Source organism: Diceros bicornis, chromosome 39, assembly GCF_020826845.1.
Source record: "Diceros bicornis minor isolate mBicDic1 chromosome 39, mDicBic1.mat.cur, whole genome shotgun sequence".
Classification (NCBI taxonomy): domain Eukaryota; kingdom Metazoa; phylum Chordata; class Mammalia; order Perissodactyla; family Rhinocerotidae; genus Diceros; species Diceros bicornis.
This window is the reverse complement of record NC_080778.1, coordinates 9,291,836-9,310,282: the sequence shown is the minus strand read 5'-3', so window position 1 is coordinate 9,310,282 and position 18,447 is coordinate 9,291,836. Positions and strand designations below refer to the sequence as shown.

Below are 18,447 nucleotides of genomic sequence, written 5' to 3'. Positions count from 1 at the left end.
CAAAGGAGGGGACCTCAAGAGTCTACATGTCCACTGCTGTCTTACCGTGTTAGATGGAGCACTGAAAACCATTCAAATGTCCCACAGTAGAAGAGTTGGATGAATTATGGCTTATATGCTACACCGTACAGTGCATAATATAATACTCAAGAGCAGGAATCAGCAAACTGTAGCCCGAGGGCCAAATCTGCTCTGCTACCTGTTTTTATAAATAAAGTTTTATTGGAACACAGCCACTCCTTCATGTATGCATTGCCTATGGCCGTTTTCAGGCTGCAACGGCTGAGCTGAATAGTTGTGACAGAGGCTAGTGGTCCCCAAAGCCTAAAATATTCACTGTCTGGCCAGGTACAGACAAAGTTTGTCACCCTTTGATTTAGAGCCACTAATATTTGTTTTCTATGAATAGTTAGTGGCTGGGGAAATGCTTATTATATAATACTGAATTTTTAAAAGATCTGGAATCAAAGCTGAGTCTACAGTCTGATTATGACTGTATGAAAAAAGTAAAAACAGAAAAATAATGGTAGCTATAGCTGGGTGGTCAGATTAGGAGTGACTTTTTAATTTTGTTAGATTTTCCTGCTTTTTATCAGGACTATATTTTGCAGTGTCCCTCTAATGATGCCACTTTTAAGAAGTGGTTGACGTCAGCACATTTTTGACCATTTGCTTCTGGAACATAAGTGAGGCTCTGGATCAAAACCAGCATGTTCGTTTTTGATGATCAAAAGGAACAGAGGAGACATTTCTGTGTTTATTAATACATCTTTCAATTAATTAATACATCTTTCAACCTTAGAATTCGGGGTATCATCAATAGGCCTAGGCCTTGATGTTGATCATGTTTACTTGATATAAGAAATGTTTTAAAACATTAAAGGAGAAACTTTTATCTTTCAAATCAAAGAAACTTTACTCGATTTCCTTTCCTTGGCAGGGACAATAGGGCTTTGTGGAAAGCTGTGGAATCAGACAGTCCTGGTTTTAACCAGGCTCTACCACGGCCCAGCTATGTGACTTCGGTCAAGATACTTAGCCTTCCTGAGCCTGAATTTTTCCTGGCTATATTATGAGGAAAGTAATACTTACCTCAAAGTGTTGCTGTACAGATTTAATAACATATGGAAACATATACAAAAAGCATAGAGTTGAGAACCTGATACACAGGGGTTGAATAATGTAGCTATTAATACCACCACGAGTCAGCACAGTGGCTGAAAGTCTCTTTTAGGTTACGTTTATCAAAGTACTCCCTCATAGGCACGTTTATCAAAGTACTCCCTCATAGGCACGGTGCTAAGAGATTTCAGGCGTTAACTCATTTATGACCGAGAGCCTGGAAACTTACTCTTCAAATATGCTCACACACAGTCCTCCAGGAAACTCAATATGCTATCAATACCATGACTCTCCCAGGCCAAGCAAAGGTTTCCATGTGCAGATGGTCCATGCCTTTAGAGAGAATGTACAAGAAAATAAACCAATTTCATTGATTCTGAGTTTATTCTGAAGGTGGACTTGAGGGGATTTACTGATGAGTTCGACTTATGAACAGACCCATCTAGACAGAAGCGTATCTAGAAAATAAAAAATGCTCATAGGCAGCACAGAGCAATTCACAGATGCAAGGGACTGGGATGTACTGCCTGGTCATTTTCCAGTCGCTGTAGGGAGTCGCTGTCATATATCACATTCTACAGTTAAGTTTATGAAACTTTTGAGCGTGTGTGTGTGTGAGAGAGAGAGAGCGAGAGAAATTGAGAATTATCACAGCTGCCCAGTCAGTCTAATCAAGCAGCCCATAATCATAGTCGGGACCACCCAGTTGCTCAGGGAAGCAGCCAGCCCCCTGAATCCCAAAGTTAGCACCTCCAGCCAACTGGTCAAGCCCTGTGCAGAGACCATCTGGTGCTAGAAAGAACTGCCTTAGGATGCACTGAGATCTGGTGATTCCAACCCTAAATTGTGTGGCTCTCGCCTCATGTCTCTCAGCTCCACAGCCTCAGTGGTGAAAAATGAGCAGAATCAGGACTTTCTAGTTAAGGTTTTTCTCCCCCATGGCTATCAGCCAATTGATAAGATGAAAATATTGTGTTGATGCTGGGTTTGTAGGATGGTTGGAACCAGTAGGGCATCCTGTGTAGTCACCTTTCCATGAAGCCCCCACCTCCTCTAACCACTCCGTAGGGACCAGTAGAGAACACAATTAGGGACTGAGACTCGTCAGCAAGATGGTCCCTGGTCAAGGTGGTGTTTGCATAAATATCTCTTCCCAGCTTCCCAACATACGACCGTTCCTGAAGGTTTACCAGTATGGTCACCAGTTACTCATTTGGGTTCACCCAAGGTCATTTATTTCTACTAAATATATAAAATACCTGAATGGGGTATCGTAAGTGGAACTTTGAAAACAAGTAAGACCTTCATAATAAGCAGGCTAAAACATCCACATTTTAACCTTTTGAATTTTTTCTTCACTCTAAGCTAGAGACACAGTTGCCAATGTTTAAGATTAGTGGAGACCAGCCATGCTGTCTGGCCGCATCACGATAGAAGACTAGCAAGTCAACCAGCAGCTCAGTCTCTATTTTGATGTGTGAACTTTAACCTCAAAACGGTTCTGTCCATGCAACAGGTATTTGTTAAATACCTCCTTTGTGCCATGCGGTGGGGGCACAAAGATGGATATAACTATCCATGGCCTTGAGGTCTCAAAGTCTAGTGGGAAAAGAGAAGCAGAAAGCTAGAAATTTCTATGTTACTTCTGCCACAAAATTCTTCAAATAAATTGTTGAACAGAATGCTCTCCAGCAAAAGAGATGGGTGCAAGAAAGGAAAGATGAGACTAGCGTGTGTCTCTGAAATGTAAGTCTCTAGCCTCAGTAAAATGCAGGCGATAAGACTGGAGTTCAAAATAACGAACCAGGGGTGTCTGTGTGTATGCGTGTGGGTGTGTGTGTATCAAAAGGTGAGAGAGGCAATTTGTGCCAACTAGGGTAACACACATGTGGCCTCATTCTGCTTACATTGCATTCCTTTCTTCCTTCTCTGATGCTAAAGAGGAAAATGCTAGGACCTTACACTTGCAGAAAAATCTCAAGAGAGTCCCCAGACAAAATGAACACTGTTCCACGATTAGTCACAGCCACAGGAGAAATGCACACAACAAACATGAAACAAAAGCTCTCTCTGAGAATTCCTCCCTCTTACACTGGAAAGAAACGTATGTCATTTGTGCAAGTCGAGCAGAATGCTCAGAGCTCTTTGGCTCCTGGCCATGTCTTCCCCCACCTGGCCGCATCCCTCCCTTTACCAAGCCCTGAACTGTTCTTGGTGTGACTGGTGTGCACACGTGGAGTAGGAGGAGGAAGGGCACTGGGGACAAATGCAGAGGTTCTTGGATGTGGGGTATGTGACTCAGGTCCGTGGGATCAGGGCTCCAGGACAAAACAGAGGAGTGAGGAGCTCCCTGCACAAGGCCCGGTGCCCCCTTCCCGGGCACAGACCCTCATGGCCCTTCCCCAGCCTCTGCTCTGAAAGGCCAGGCTGAGTCCTTCCAAGGCGGGCAGACAGGGAGACAGAGCAGGAGGATTCCAGGGGCGGGGGTGGGGGAAGACGATTCTGCAAGGGCAGAAGGTAAAGGAAGCTATTTCCTTGTGCCCAGCACCTTCCACATGTGGGTGTTTGGTAAACAGTGAAGGAAGCACAGGAAGATGGGGGCAGGAAAGGGCCCTGAGCAGGTAGCAGACGGACGTGACGATGAGCGAGCAGTCACGGGGCAATGCGGAGTCAGCTCCCAGAGCCAACACCTCGGGCTTGCGCAGCTGCTGAGGGCTGCATGAAGCGGAGGGAGAAGCTGAGCGGCATCGCTGCCATAAGCAGGCCTGGATTTACACTCGGTCGGTGTGATCCTACTTGAGCTTGTTAAAGACATTGCCAGACGATTCTGGTCAATAAAAAAGAAGACCTTGGTATGTCATCTCGGGACTACGCTTTTAAAAATAAAGCGCATGCTAACATTTCCAGGAATGGATTCAGTTACGGACTCAAGGTGCGGCTGCACTTCCCATGAGCGGCTGACTTCGTCCTCGGCCAGCGACTCACCTGGCTGCCTGAGTTGTAAGGGATTTCACCTCGCCACCATTCTCTCGGGCTCCTTGTCTGTACAATCCAGATCCCACCACGCCTGGCCTAACTGCTGAATACTCAGAGGAAAAAGGGGCGTCCCTGCCTGCTCTGGAGAGCAATGTGGACAGAGCTGCTGATTAACCGGGGAGGGTAGGGGGTCGGGGGAGCCTTTCCTACACGTCCTCGTGATCCGGGCGTTGAGGGTGGTGCAAACCTGCCCCATCAACTGACAAACCACAGCTGCAGGTGTATCAGCTGGAAAGGAAAACATAAAACCCTTCTCCACATCTAGATGCTTCTAATCTCTCTGCAGCCCAAGGGAACTTGGCATGCATGTATGAAGGAACCGGGATAAAGGCGGATGCAACAATGCTTTGTACTGCACGAAAATGATGGGACGTTCAGTTGCCCAGGATCCAGTGCAGGAGCAGCTGATTAAACCCCAGTTAGTAAAACATTTGATTTCTCTTCTGTCCTCCACACTGTATCCTACTTTTCATAATAAGAAAACATAAATGAAGGGAAACTAATTAGAGTCAAGGAAACTGATAATTATTGCACACCAACTTTGTGCCAGGCACTTGAACTGGATATTTCACTATATTCGTTAAACCTTTACATCTATTCATTAAACCCTTATGTCTATTCATTATATCCTATCTATTCATTAAACCCTGACACCACCAGGAAATGGGAATTATTAACTGAGGTTAAGAAAAGTCAGATAACCTTCCCTAGGTCACAGAGCTGGTCAACTCAAGAGCCAGGGTTCAAGTCTGCACCTGTGGGACTCTAAGCCATTGATTGGGGTTTTTTTTTTTTTCTTTTTTTTTTTGGCGTACAACATCTATTTCTCCCCTGCTACTTTATCAGAGAACTGTTCTGCAGTAAGTAGAGGGAAAAAGAAATTTTTCTTAATACTTGAGCAAGAAGGCATAGATTCATCTTTCAGAGCATCCACTGGTTTGCTAAGTTTTACATGTTTGAAAACAAAACACAGGGAACCTACAATTTGGGGGAATGTTACCATGGATGGAGGTTTATAGGAAACAACATTCACGTGGACTTTCTAAACAAATCTGCATTGCCATTTTTCCTGCTGAAAAATTTTAGTTAGAAAAGTGAGCCTTTTATCATCAAACTTTAAGAAATGTTGGTTTTCAGCTATGTGTGATCTTTCACAGAAAGAATCATATTAAATGTTAATAACCAGAGACATCCTGGCAAAATTAAGTCAGAACACCCACAGTTTGGGTTTGGTTCTTGTTTCAGCTCCTGAGTGGCTTACTAGGGTTTTATGACGTCTGCGAGTCGTCTTATTGAGGGCCGTGCAGACCACTACCTCTGCCCAGGCGAGGACAGCCAAACAGCAGCATCGACGCCCAGACCTTGCTTTCTGATTTGGTTCAGTAACTCCAAAATCACCCCACAATGACCTTGAGACACAGAGCTGGTGGCCAGTGAAATGAGGCTGTGTGGGAGGGCGACTGTGTACACTTGGCCCCACCCACACTGGGAAGGGTCTGTCTGCACAGCCCAGGACCGTGGCGACTGGTCACATCCTCACCGAGTGGGCGCCTCACTCTTGACCTCCCTCAGGCCCCTTCCCACCTCCCTTCCTTGCCTCCTAAGTATCCCTTCCCCTAGATCTCTCATCCCCTCCTAAAATCATGCCATTCTCCAAGGCCTGCTTCCAATGTCATCACCATCTGGAAGGCTCCTCTACCCCTGGGAGCCAGCATTCAGTGTGCTGGCAAGCACCGAAATGTTATACCAGCTGTTAAAATACTGAAATTCTTCCCTACAGGTTGGTCAACAGAGCCGCCCCAAACACCAAAACTCACCCCCCTGGACCTCCAGCTCCTCCCCTGGACCTCCAGGACCCAAATGAAGGGGTGACACTCAGAACGACAGAGGACTCCCAGGATGCTGCCGGGTCTGAGGTTAAACACACTGGGTACCACCCCTACCTGCCCACACCTGCTGCCCCAAGTGAGCACGTCCACCCTTTATTGTGGCTCTCTTCAGCCCCCTGCGTTGTGTGGCAGATATGTACATCCCTTTCTTACCTCTCTTTATTTATTATAATGGAGGGCAAGGACTGTATCTTTCAACCTGTCTTTGTATTTCCATAGCACCCACACAGTCTTCTCCATAAAATATACACAATACATTTGTGTTGGATAAATATTTTGAAGATGCGTCAATTGCTACCGTCATCATCATACGTCCTCATGTTTAGAAGGCAGCACGGAGCTGTGTGAGTGATATTGGACAGAGTGCCCTCTGCACAGGAATAATAATTTCTACTTTCCTCCTTCTACTTCTCCCTGTACGAAGGAATGCAACAGAAATTCAGTCTGTTTTCAGGCTGAGCCATAATATAGCCCCTAAATAATATTCACTAAATGGAAAACGTGAGGTCTGAGACTAAAAGTCATGCTCTGGTGTGGCAGGCAGCCTGTACGCTGGCCCCAAGGATCCTCAGCTCCTGGCATTCACGCCGTCGTGTAGCCCACTCCGCTTCCCTGGAGTGTGGGCTGGGATCATCGACTCACTTCTAACAAATAGAATCCAACATAAGTGATGGAGGCCAAGTTTCGGTAACAAAAAGGCTCTGTCTTCTGCCTTGGGTGCCTCTCTCGCGTTGCTCACCCTGGGGGACCCCAGCTGCCAGGTCCAGGGGAAGCCTGAGAGGAGGCCCCAGCTGGAGGGATCAGGCTTGGCAATAAACACAGCGATGAGCATGGAGGCAGATCGCCCGCCCGGTGAGCCTTCAGATGACACCACCACCCCAGCCGGTGACTTCACTGCAACCTCCTGAGAGACCCCTGCCGGGCCCCCCAGCTGAGCTGCGCCTGGGCCCCAGACCACACAAACTGGGATAATACGTGTTTGTTGTTTTAAGCCACTATGTTTGGGGGCTTGTCATGCTGCCATAGATAACCAGTAAATCTGGCTTCTTTAAAGGCCTGAAGAAAAATCTCCCAGCTGGCCTCCAGGTTAACCTCCGAGTCACCCCACCCAGCAGATAAATACCCACAGTATCATCTCCCATTTATGGAGCACTGACCAGGGGCCTCACGCTGCTCAACGACCCAGCAAACATGATCTCAGGTAACCTTCTGGGGCCACTGGAAGTAGCACATACATCTTTTACTGGGGCCAAAAGGTAAGTCAACAGGCACCTGAAATGTTGAAGCCTGACTCTTTGCATTGCACACTCTGGTGTGTCCTGTGTTTAGTGACTTCAAAGGTCACACTCATCCCCAGGGACGAAAGAGTCTGTATATTCCTCGAAGATCATAACCAGAGCCTTTGGCGCCCCGGCCCATGCCATGAAATGCCAGCTCTGAGGGGAACCTGAGCCTCTGGGAACAGACCATCAGAATGACCACACAGGGCCTCAGACACTTATAAAACGTTGAAAGCCTCTTTTTCCTTTTTTAAGAGAATTCCACCACCTTCCCCGCCAAAACCAATTTCACATTTAATAACCCCACTCTCAAGAATTTCTGCAAATTTTACTTGCTCCTGTTTAAACTCTCTTCCTCTTGCGCTGTTACCTGTGAGGATGAAAAATGCCCAGTCAGGAACCTTCCACATGTCCATTCTTCTCTAAAAAGCAGCCTCCTCAGACTCCAGAGGGTCTCAACATCATGTGTTATTTTAAACAAGAGATGAGTTGGGTGATTTTCTTTTGAAGGTCGTTTAAGACGAAAGGTGCTACTGAACAATTACCGTAACCAGGTGCTGTTTCGCATCGTTTCAAGGGGAGTGGGAAGGATGGGTCACTGTGGAAAGAGGGCAGGGGCTCATCTGGCATCGTGCCCTCCAACTGGACCTCAGCAGCTCGAGGAGACACGCGTAGATGGTAAGCTGTTCCCTGTACGTAGGGAGGACATTCCCCCTGGAGAACACGGTCTGGCAGCTTCCACCTGAGCTGGCCCAAGTCCCCTTGAAGGTCACTGACACCCTCCCCCATCCTCTCCTGAAGGCACCCCCTCTCTGCCAGCACGTGGCTTCATCAGCATCTGTACAGCCGCACTGTTTCTCCAGTGCTTGGAGGAAGGGGAACATGTTCCCCTCCTGCCCCCTCTCCACCCTCCCTCCAGTGCTGGGGGGAACTCAGGGGCTCTAGGAAGCACTTTAGCAAGAATCCAGACGACCTGAAGGCCCCCCCTTCCCCGAGCCAGGTCCTCAAATTCCAGTGAGGATGGGAGATGCAGCAGCCCTGGCTGAGGTTCTGAGACCTGCCTACTTCACTGCTAGATAGAGTCTCCTAAAACTCCTAAACTCCTAAAAACAGTCTCAGAATAAAGTGGCAATGCTCCTACCCCTTTATATGCAACGTTAGTTGTTTGGTCTTTAATAGTAATAAATGAAATCTGATAAATATGGTGTTCATTTAAGAAATAAGGTTGGAGATGAAGAGTCCCCATGTTGTTGGCAGGATGGGCGTTCTGTTTAATAACTTCCAGGTCATCAGCACCTTTACTGTTGTGTTCAGAGTTGTAAGGCCATCACGGATTTCAGTGTCCCATGGTAAAACCCTAAATGGTGCTGAGATGGAGTTACCACTCAATGAGAGCCTCTGCCTCTCTGTCCTGGGTCCCCCCTCCAGTCCTGGGTCCCCCCTCTCAGTCCTAGGTCCCCTCTCAGTCCTGGGTCTGCTCTCAGTCCTGGGTCCCCTATCCACGTTACTCTCCTCCAAGCACATTGCAGGAGGCTGCCTTTCTGTGCCTGTCTCCCCATTGCTGCTGACTCTGGACATCACTGCGCTTATGTGAGCCTCTCTGTTCGTGCCTCTGCTTCCTTAGCCCCCGCTGTCTCCATCCCCGACCCGATGAAGGTATTGAGAGCCTTCGCTCCTCAGAATGAGCCCTGCACAGACCACGAGCCAGGAGGGAACTAGAAGCCTGGTCCCTGCCTGCAGTTGGCCCTGGTCATTTTCTGACGGAAGGTTCCAGGGCCCCATCTCTGGAGCAGATCTTGAGCCACTGGGGCCTCCACAGCTTTTCCTCCCAGCACTTTCCAGGGAGAAAGAGCAGAGCCCTGAAGTCAGACTTACTAGTTACTGTCCTGGGGCAAATTGTTTACCCTAACTGAAGCTCTGGGAGTATATTTATAAAGTGTAAATAGTAACAATATCATAAGGACTAGAAATAGCATAAACATGGTGAATGGCACTCAGAAAGAGCTCGTGCTCATGAAACTACCCATGGGTACAACCACGGGAACTGGAAAGTACCTCCAAGTGCAGAAGACTTGTTGCTGTACCACAGGGACTCCAGCCCCCAAACTATATGTGTTTTCACATTCTGAGCACGAACATCACCAAAAGCTACGTGAGAAGCGTGGAAAATCACCAGCTATCCCTAAACTACACTTGGGTACCAGTGTTCCAGGAGACACTGGCATGTGAGGAAGTCTAGCTCTGAGGCGGCAGAACTGGTGTTCTAGTCGTCAGGATGCAGAGACACCAGGCGCCCTTTCTCCCACACCAGAAGAAGAACCCTATCATTAGTCATTGTATCCACGACAGGGTCAGGATTATGTTTTAAGGGATAGTCTCCTCTCAGAGAGAATAAAACCACAAAGGTATAGCTGAGATCTCTGCCCACGGGCTCTAAAACTTCTAGGTAGATACTGGGATTTTGGTTTTGTTCCTGAAAATATATTTGAACATCACACGTGCGTGCACAGATATCAAGTCAGTCCTGGAAGAATAAATAAGAAAACAAGGAGAAAATGGTTGGCAGGAGGGCCTGTCGCTTTCCTAAAAACCCTTTCAGGGCATTCACCTCCAGGCAATCCAGTTTTCTAGAAGCCTTAAGGTAGCAATAGTGATTTAACACACTGTTTCTGTCTCTTGAAAAACTGCTCAAGACCTTAGTTGCCTTTTGGTTGATTAACTGCACAATAACGAGTGTCATTTGTCCTAAAGACATTAATGGGACTTGTTTCTAAGCACATTTCCTTCTTTATGCTTTTGTCCCCAATTTAAAAATGCATAGATGCTTAAAAGCTTATAAAAATGTGTCCCAAGGCTATTTAGTCCTTCTTAGCCAAGGGTCTCCCCAAACAGGCAGAGTCAACAGGACTCAAGTGTCGTCATCAAAGACTCTGAGACTCCGTGAGCTCATCGGGGACTGGACACGATGGGGATCAGACCCACGGAGTCTTGCAGTCCCGTCCTCTCTCCATAGTCTTCACTCTTGTACTCTCTGAACACTATGGTTTTGTCTACCTGGGCCACCAAAAACAATATGATGTGAACAGGCCCCCGTCTGTCTGTGGGGGTTGTTGCCAGGTACAAAACATGATCCCCAAGTTCTGGTGCGAGCTGTCACAGCCTTCCCTCACCCCGGGCCAATGCATGTCATGATGCCTGTTGGAATATCTGAGCCCCGACCTGATTCAGTTATCTGAGATGGGCTCAGCCCTTACACACTTCAACATGTTAAAGATGACAAAAGTCAACCAGGGAGACCGGGTCCCAAAGGCTGCAAGAAGTCAAGCTAGTTGGAGAAAAACAGAATTTCATATTTATTCTGAATTCTGCAGTTCCAACTCTCTCGCTTAGGAATTCAACTTTCTTAAGCCCACAAAGATGAAAATTCAGAGGTGAATTCTGCCTGATAGCCAGGGAAGCAGGAGAGCACAGAGATTAAGAATATGAAGTGGCCTCAAACTAGACAAGTTCAAATCCACATCTACTTAATAGCTGTGTGACCCTGAGCAGATTATTTAAACTCAGCTTTTTTTTCTTTGGTGAAGAACATTTGCCCTGAGCTAATATCTGTTGCCCATCTTCCTCTCTTTTTCTTTTGCTTGAGGAAGATTGTCCCTGAGCTAACATCTGTGCCAGTCTTCCTCTATTTTGTATGTGGGATGCCACCACAGCATGGCTTGATGAGTGCTGTGTAAGTCCGCGCCCGGGATCTGAACCCATGAACCCCGGACCACTGAAGTGGAGTGTGCGAACTTAACCACTACGCCACCGAGCCAGCTCCTAAATTCAGCTTTTAAGAAAGGGAGGGTGTATGTTACCAACTCATAAGTGTTTCTGTAAGGATTAAGTGAACTAATTGTATGTAAAATGCCTAGCACATAGTAATTGCTGAATAAATATTATTGCTCGTAAGAAAATGTTCATCTTGATTCCAAGCAAGAGGGAGAAGCAGTTGGTTAAGCACTTTTCACCAAGTAGAGACTCTGTTAATGCTTCTGCAAATCCTGAATGACCAAGAGCAAAAGGGCAAGTTATGGTGTTGATCAAGAGAAATGTGTGAGGCGGGTAAACGCGCGTCCGACTTACCCCTAAAACCCCAAAGCGTTCGGCCAGGCTCCAACCACAGAGAAAGTCAATCTCAAACTTGTGGTTCAGAACCACGATGGCATTCTCCTTTCCATACTTGGGGTACGCCCGGGGGTCTGTGTGGATGATGCACTCCGTGCCCGACCACCACTCCAGCAGCATCACCAGCTCTGGAACAAACCACAACAACAGACAGACGTTTATTTCACGCATCCTCCATGGCCGAGGGGCGGCTCTGCTGGGCCGGGCTGGGAGCAAGGCTCTGCCCTCCTGGCTGGGGCAGAAAGCAACTTCTAGGAGTAAAGTCTGGATCATTTAAGCCCAGACCCCAGTCCTTGAAAGGGTTTCGAGGCAGAAGGAAAAATGAGAAATACTCCACTACAGTCTCTAGGGAAGGAGGGGAAGCTTTGAGAAGGTAAATGACTTGCATTCCTTGATTAAGTACCTTGGGGAAAAATAAATCAGAAAGGCTGAATCCATCAAGAATTCATGCCCTTGTGTTTACAGAGCTCTGAAAGGCAGCGTGAGATAATGTACAGAATTCTTAATATCCTGGGAGATGACTAATTGGGACTTACTAATGACTTATAAACTCCATCAAAGAACACTAAATACCCAATTTTCTCCCCCATTTATGACACTTGAGTGCACCAGGAATAATGGAGAACTACGGTGCAAGGAAGCAGAAATACAGCATCTGAAGGGCAAGGATAAATTAGCGCCATTATCCCATAGGCCTAAATGAAACTATTAAAACATCCTTTGTAAGAGCTTGTGAAAATAGGAAAGTCCTTTTTCAGGCAATAATGACCAACTTGACTTTATTCTTCAGTGATACCTCTAATCCAGGTGACCAGTTCCCAGCCTGGTAGCCTCAGGAATAGCCTATATGGTAGAAATTGTCCAGAAAAACAGTTGAACATTGGTGATTAAAATATAGCTATATAGCAGCTTTGAAATGAAATTTTGAAGTTGAAGGTATTTGGCAGGTGGATGGGTGAGTCGTCTGTGAAGGTCATACCCCTCGTTTATCACCGGTTAATGGGGTACTCATTTAGTAGAGGACTCACTCACTCATCACCCACCCCACTACACACACACACACACACACACACACAAAGACAAGCAGGTGTGGTCTTGACTCTAGCCAAGCCTCATGTTTTAAAGGCTTGAGTGGCTGTCTTTGAAAACCTTTCTCCTTGAGGGTGGAGACTGATGCTTTTGAACTGGAGCACCAGAACTTTCTAGAAGGCATTGCCATCTAGTTTCTAAGCAGTGAGCACTGTAAGACTTTGGACAAGTGAACCTCACGGCACCTCAGTGCCCTAATCTTTAGAATGGGGTTGCCGCACAGGGTTTTGTGAGAACTAAAGCTCACAGCACAGAATAAATTACCAACACATGCAGGCATTCGGTAGCTATCAGTAGCATTAAGAATATTCCCCTTCCTTGACAATGAAAAGTGTCTGCCTATTTCAAGGAGTGGAGAACACGCCAAGCCCCCAGTGAGTTGTCCCACAGGCAGTGACATTGGAGTGACCTAGAAGTGGCAAGTCAGCGAAAAAAGGTAAATGTTTAGGGAGGGCTGGAGCACAACTGTCCTAGCAGGGCAGCCCTGCCTGCCGGGACAGAGGGACAGTTTGTCACCACTGGGTAAAAGCCGCTTCTATTGCTGCACTGATTTCCTCTAAGAGATAGATGGGCAGACCAATCGATTCCATTACTGACCACAGAGTACGGATAAGCCCCAGAGCAGAGCTACACGGGAGTCAACAAGATGAAGCTGAACGGTCTCGTGTGATCCACATCCCGCTGTCACTCTGCAAATACCTCCGAATGCCTCTCCGTGCCCTACTCCTCGCTGCCCAAGGCCAGGCTGTGTGCCCGATTCAACTCTCCCCAGCGCCCTCCATGGCATTTATCACACTTGGGACGCAGCATGATAGTATCTCCCCTATTATAGACCACAAGCCTGTGAGCAAGGGCTGCGTTGTTGGTTCACCCTAACTCTAGCCTTAACTCTAGAACCCTGCACAGTGCCGGCACCTTTATGCTTTCAGCAAACACTGTTTGGTGACCTGATGCATGCCTGCGTGATGCGAGGAACTGGAGATGTAACAGCAAACATCTGGGTCAGGTTCCACCATCCTGGACCCCACCGCCCAGCGGGAAGACAGTTACACACTCACAATGCGGGTGACAGGGAGAGGAGAGCCCTGTTCCTAGGATGGGTGATTGCTGAATACCGTGCTCACAGATTAGGGGGTCAGACACAGCCAGGCTGCAGTCCCGGGGGGGGTCCCTCACTAGTGGTGAGACTCGGCATGTTTCTCAGGTCCCTTAAGTCTCAGTGTCCTCGTCTGTGAAATAGGGGTAGGAAAAGCTTGTAGAGGTGCTCTGGGTATTCGGTCCAATTATGTAACCAGGACACCTAGTAAAATGTTGCACAAAGTAAGTAATCAGTGAGTAGCCAGCCTTTTATTACTATTACGTGCATGGAAATTTTATAGCACACAAGGCTCTGTGCCCACTGAAGGGCAGCGAGAAGGAGCAGGAAGAGAGAGACAGACAGAGACAGACAGAGAGAGCAGTGACTTCTGGACCAGGGTAAGGAATTACGATTGATATTTCATAATAAAGGCAATGAGAAGTCATTTTTAAATAGGCACACAGCAGCACCTAATTTGCATTTAGAAAAGATCATTCTGGCTGAAGTGGGAACAGATTGGAAGAGTCGGGCAGAAGCACGGAGGCCAGTTAGGAGGCGATGGCAGTAGCCCAGTGTGAGGTGATGGTGGCCGGGACCAGGCAAGTGACAGTGGAGAAGGGGCTAACTTCTCACTCATCTCACTGGGCTGTTAGCAACACAACTGAACTCCAAATCTCACTGCATAGAAGAGGTTTCTTTCTTTTCCCCCCCCCCAAAGGTTTCCATTTTTTTTTATTCACAAGAGATTGTATTGTAAGAGAATTCAAACAATCCAGACATATATAGAGGAAAATGTTAAATTCCCTTGATGGCTTTGTAAGGTGTCAGTTAGGCTAGGTGGGACTACATTTCCCAGAATCCCCTTTCCTGTCTATTTCCAGGTAAGGGGGGCCACAGAGGACACGCTTGGGAGGTTTGGCAGGTGGAAGGCAAGCAGTGCCATTTTGTAGCTCTCACACATTGTTGCTGATCTGCTGATTCACCTCCTCAGCGTGAAGCAGCAGCTGGGCCTGCGACTGCTCCTCCTTCTCCCGTCCTCCTCCAGCTTCTCCGACTCCTGGGCCAGGTGTGTGTGTCTGCTCCCTGACTACACCATCCACGGCGGATGCAATGAGAACTGACACGGGTTTCAGTCTGTCCTCGTGGGGCTGCAGATTGTGCTTGGGGGTTCCAACCTCTTGATCACCCCCATTTTACATCCACACGCCTTCCTGACTGCCTCCTGGGACTTTCAGCTCCAGCAAGAGCTGCAGAGACAACACCCTTACCGAGACAGCCTGACAGCCCTCACAGCTGAATAAGGCCAATTCCCTGCAGCCAGGCCCTTTACAGGTGTCTGCGTATCTGCCTGTGGCTCTGCTTCTCGGGTGGAACCCCGACGGGGCACGTCCTCCTCCCCTCCCCCAACCCCACCCCCTTCTCCAGGGTTACCATTAAGAACAGTTTGGAAGGTAGCCTTCTAGTCCTTTTCCTAGGCATTTACACACAGACATGGACTCACATAGACAGACAGACAGACAGACAGACACACACACACACACACAGTTTTTCCGTCACAAATGAGTTCATACTTTATTGACCTTTGTAAACGTACGTATAGTTATTTTCTCCCAATATTATATTTTGGATCTTTCCATGTTAATACATATACATAGTGACATTAGCAACTATTTACCGGGCTCTGGCTGTGTCCTCGGCACTGTTCCAAGGGCTTTTCACGTGGTGCTGTGTTGAAGCCTCACATTAACCCTATGAGACTGGAGACACTATTATCCCATTTTAAAGATGAAGACACAGAGGCACAGGGATAGCTCTCATTCTCTGTTCAATATATGAAATTGCCATTTTTTAGGTCAAAAATAACCAGAATGGTAATTTTATAAAGGGTAACACCACAGCTGCACAGCGTTCATGCTATGGATATACCTTGATTTATTTAGCCATTCTGCCATTGATTAGCATTTTTCCCTTGATTTTTTACTGTTACAAACATTGCAATAAATATCCTTGAAAATGCATGTTATAAAAAACATATTTGTGAAAGTATTTCTACAACATAGGTACACTAAAATGTAGAATTATAGATTGAAGAGTATGCATATTTTAAATTTTTATGGATATTTCCAAATTGCCTTCCGAAAAGATCCTCCCAGTCTATGCTTGAATCAACAGTGTGGGAGAGGGTCGTTTTCCTGCTGCCGGGACTTACACTGCAAGCTCCTTGAAGGCTGGGACCTACTGTGTCCTGCAGCTCATATGCCTATAGAGTACGGAGGAATTCTTGTCAACTACCTTGTGACATCCTCCAGGCAGCACCCACATCTCATTCATCTTTCTATCTCCCACTTCCTTGCCCCAATTTCCAACACATTGCAGGTACTCAAACAGCTTTTGCCTTTAGTGGACTGATGCTGGCTGATGTTTTAGTTGGATGTTCCTATGTAAATATCTGCATGCAACTTACAAATATCTCCATGAACTGGGGTTTCATTTACACTCCTATGTGGTTGCTCTCAATGCTGGGGGCCAGGGCCTGGCTCTGGCCTTCTCTCAACAGCTTCACAGCTGACTGCCAGCCAGCCTCATCTTTTGTATGGATGAGCATCTGCCTATCGGGGCTGCTCTTTGAGGTGGGGCATCTGTCACTCAAGTTACACACACTCTGTACCATCATGCGTCGAATGTCAGGGCTTTCCAGCTGCCCAGGGATCAGGGCAGGTGGTGGTGCCCTCGGTCCTCATGTCCTGGGGTTCTGTGAGGTCTGTCAGGGGCTCCCTCAACATGAACACACGTTTCAGGCTGTCTGCCCACTCTCACCCCCTGCCAGGGATGGTGGCAGATCTCGGAATTGCTCTGGCCCTCTCCCTCCATGGAAATGGTGGTGCCATTTCCTTTCAAAGGACACATCCTTTGGAACCTCCAATCTAACTGAGAAAGTTGCCAGAGGGCACAGGCACCTATGCGAGAGATCCTGCTCAGAAGCCAGGGGCAGGGGAGAAAAGCAAAGGAGGCCTGGGAGAAAACAGCATCCTTCTATTGTTTATTTAGGGGGGAAGTCACTTATTAAGAGTTTCAGATTGCAGTCCTGTCAGCTAGCATTATGACGTCAGGAGTCAACAATAAATGCTACCAAGGTAAAGATATGGAAGCAAAGAGAAAGTCTTTGCCCCCAAGCATTTACCTCCTTGTGTGGGTATCCAACCTAACCCACACTCAGCAACCAGGAAAAAGCAATTGAAACTTTTACCTAACAAGAATTGGAGCCAAGAGTTGAGTAGTTCATTGAGAAAAAGTAAAGCTAGCAATTAAAACAATACATCAAATCAAAATTGAAGAAGAAGGGGGAAGAAGGAGGGGCTCCTTCTGGCACCGCAGAGAAGACCCCCAAGGCTGCAATGACTGGTCCTGAGAGGGGCCCTCAGTGGGAGAATGCTGGAAGGGAAGAAACCAGGCCAGCGAAATTCCAACGATCTAGAGGTTCCAGGGTCTTCCCCTGAACCGTCGAAGACCACCATAACTCAGCAATGGCGTCTTGACCTCTAGGGTGAGTGAGTGCACGGTCTATCTGTGGACACGTCCCTTCAGGACACTGCCCCACACATGGCTGAGCACAGGGAGGGCGTTCTGTCCAGGCCCCGGTACAGCACGTGGAGACAAGACTGCCGAGGTTCCTGCTCAGGAAGGCCACTTGGGAGAGTGGCTGGGACTTGACTGCTCCAAGGTGAGGTGCTGCCAGGTAAAGAAAACAGCCAGACACAGATCCACTGACCTCCACGCTCCAGGTGGCTTCCCGGGCCTAGCCCTCCTGTGCGCTGTTATTGTTTAGTGAGCCAGGGAGATTGCCCCCCTGGGGCCGAGTCATCCAAGGGGGTCTCGGTGGTCCTAATGTCCAGGAAACAGAAAAGGCAAAGAGGAGAACAGAGAACTCTGGAGCGTGGAGAAGCCCCTGTTGTTCCTCAGTGTCGGCCCCATGGAACGCCTCGTTAACTGGAGCACTAAGGTGACTCCATACGTTCCTTCGAGATGTCTGTAACTGATGACCCTTGAGCGGGGCTGGCAGTCCTGGAACCCCTTCACTGGACAGTATTTGATCCCCTTGGGCCCTGCCCCCGTCCAGGAGCCTGTGATGGGACTGAGCCCGGGGACCCAGGTTGGGCTTGTGACTCTGATCTGGCCAATTGGCCTCTCCAGGGAAGGTGAGTGGCCTTTTGTCCCATTTTGAAATGCTCAGTTTGCCAAGTGTTGCCGTCTTTGTTATTACTGCGGCTGCTCCCTGAGGGCAGGGTGGCCAGCCTTCCTTCTGGCAGCTCAGCCAGCCCTGGACTCTGCTCTTGGGCCACACCTGGCTCTGGCCAGTGCTGCTGCTCATTTTGCAAACTCCACTTGGAGACGCCTGGGGCCATTCCCAGCTACCTGAGGTGATGGCCAGGGAGGGACCCTTACTGCAAAATCCCCGTCTGCTGCCCACGATTTCGGGGCAATGGAGGGACCAAACCCAGGTGGCTATAAGGACCATGGTCTGAGTACAGATTTGTCTGTACATATTTGCTGACGCTGTTAGCTTAATCACAGGTAGAAAACAAGAGGTAGAGGGACAAAAGGAAAAGCGAGGGGAGGAAGAGAGGCACCTATTTTGTGTGCATAAAGCAGGAGGAAGATGAGGAAAATGGTAACAAACAACGTTTACTGAGGTGGCTCACAACGTCCCGTGAGAGCCACTGTCACTGTCCCCATTTTATAGATAAGGACATGGAAAGACTGAGGCGAGGCAGCCGGCCAGGAAGTG

General features: G+C 47.9%; 1 protein-coding gene across 6 annotated transcripts in view; it reads right to left on the bottom strand.

The window, feature by feature from the left end:
* Positions 1 to 18,447, bottom strand: part of AGPAT4 (1-acylglycerol-3-phosphate O-acyltransferase 4) — a 125,377-nt gene that overhangs the window by 19,684 nt on the left and 87,246 nt on the right. For all 6 annotated transcript variants that reach the window (XM_058534027.1, XM_058534029.1, XM_058534031.1 and 3 more), the window contains one exon: positions 11,453 to 11,622. In XM_058534027.1, coding sequence (XP_058390010.1) covers positions 11,453 to 11,622 — 170 coding nt within the window. The remainder of the gene's footprint in view (positions 1 to 11,452; positions 11,623 to 18,447) is intronic.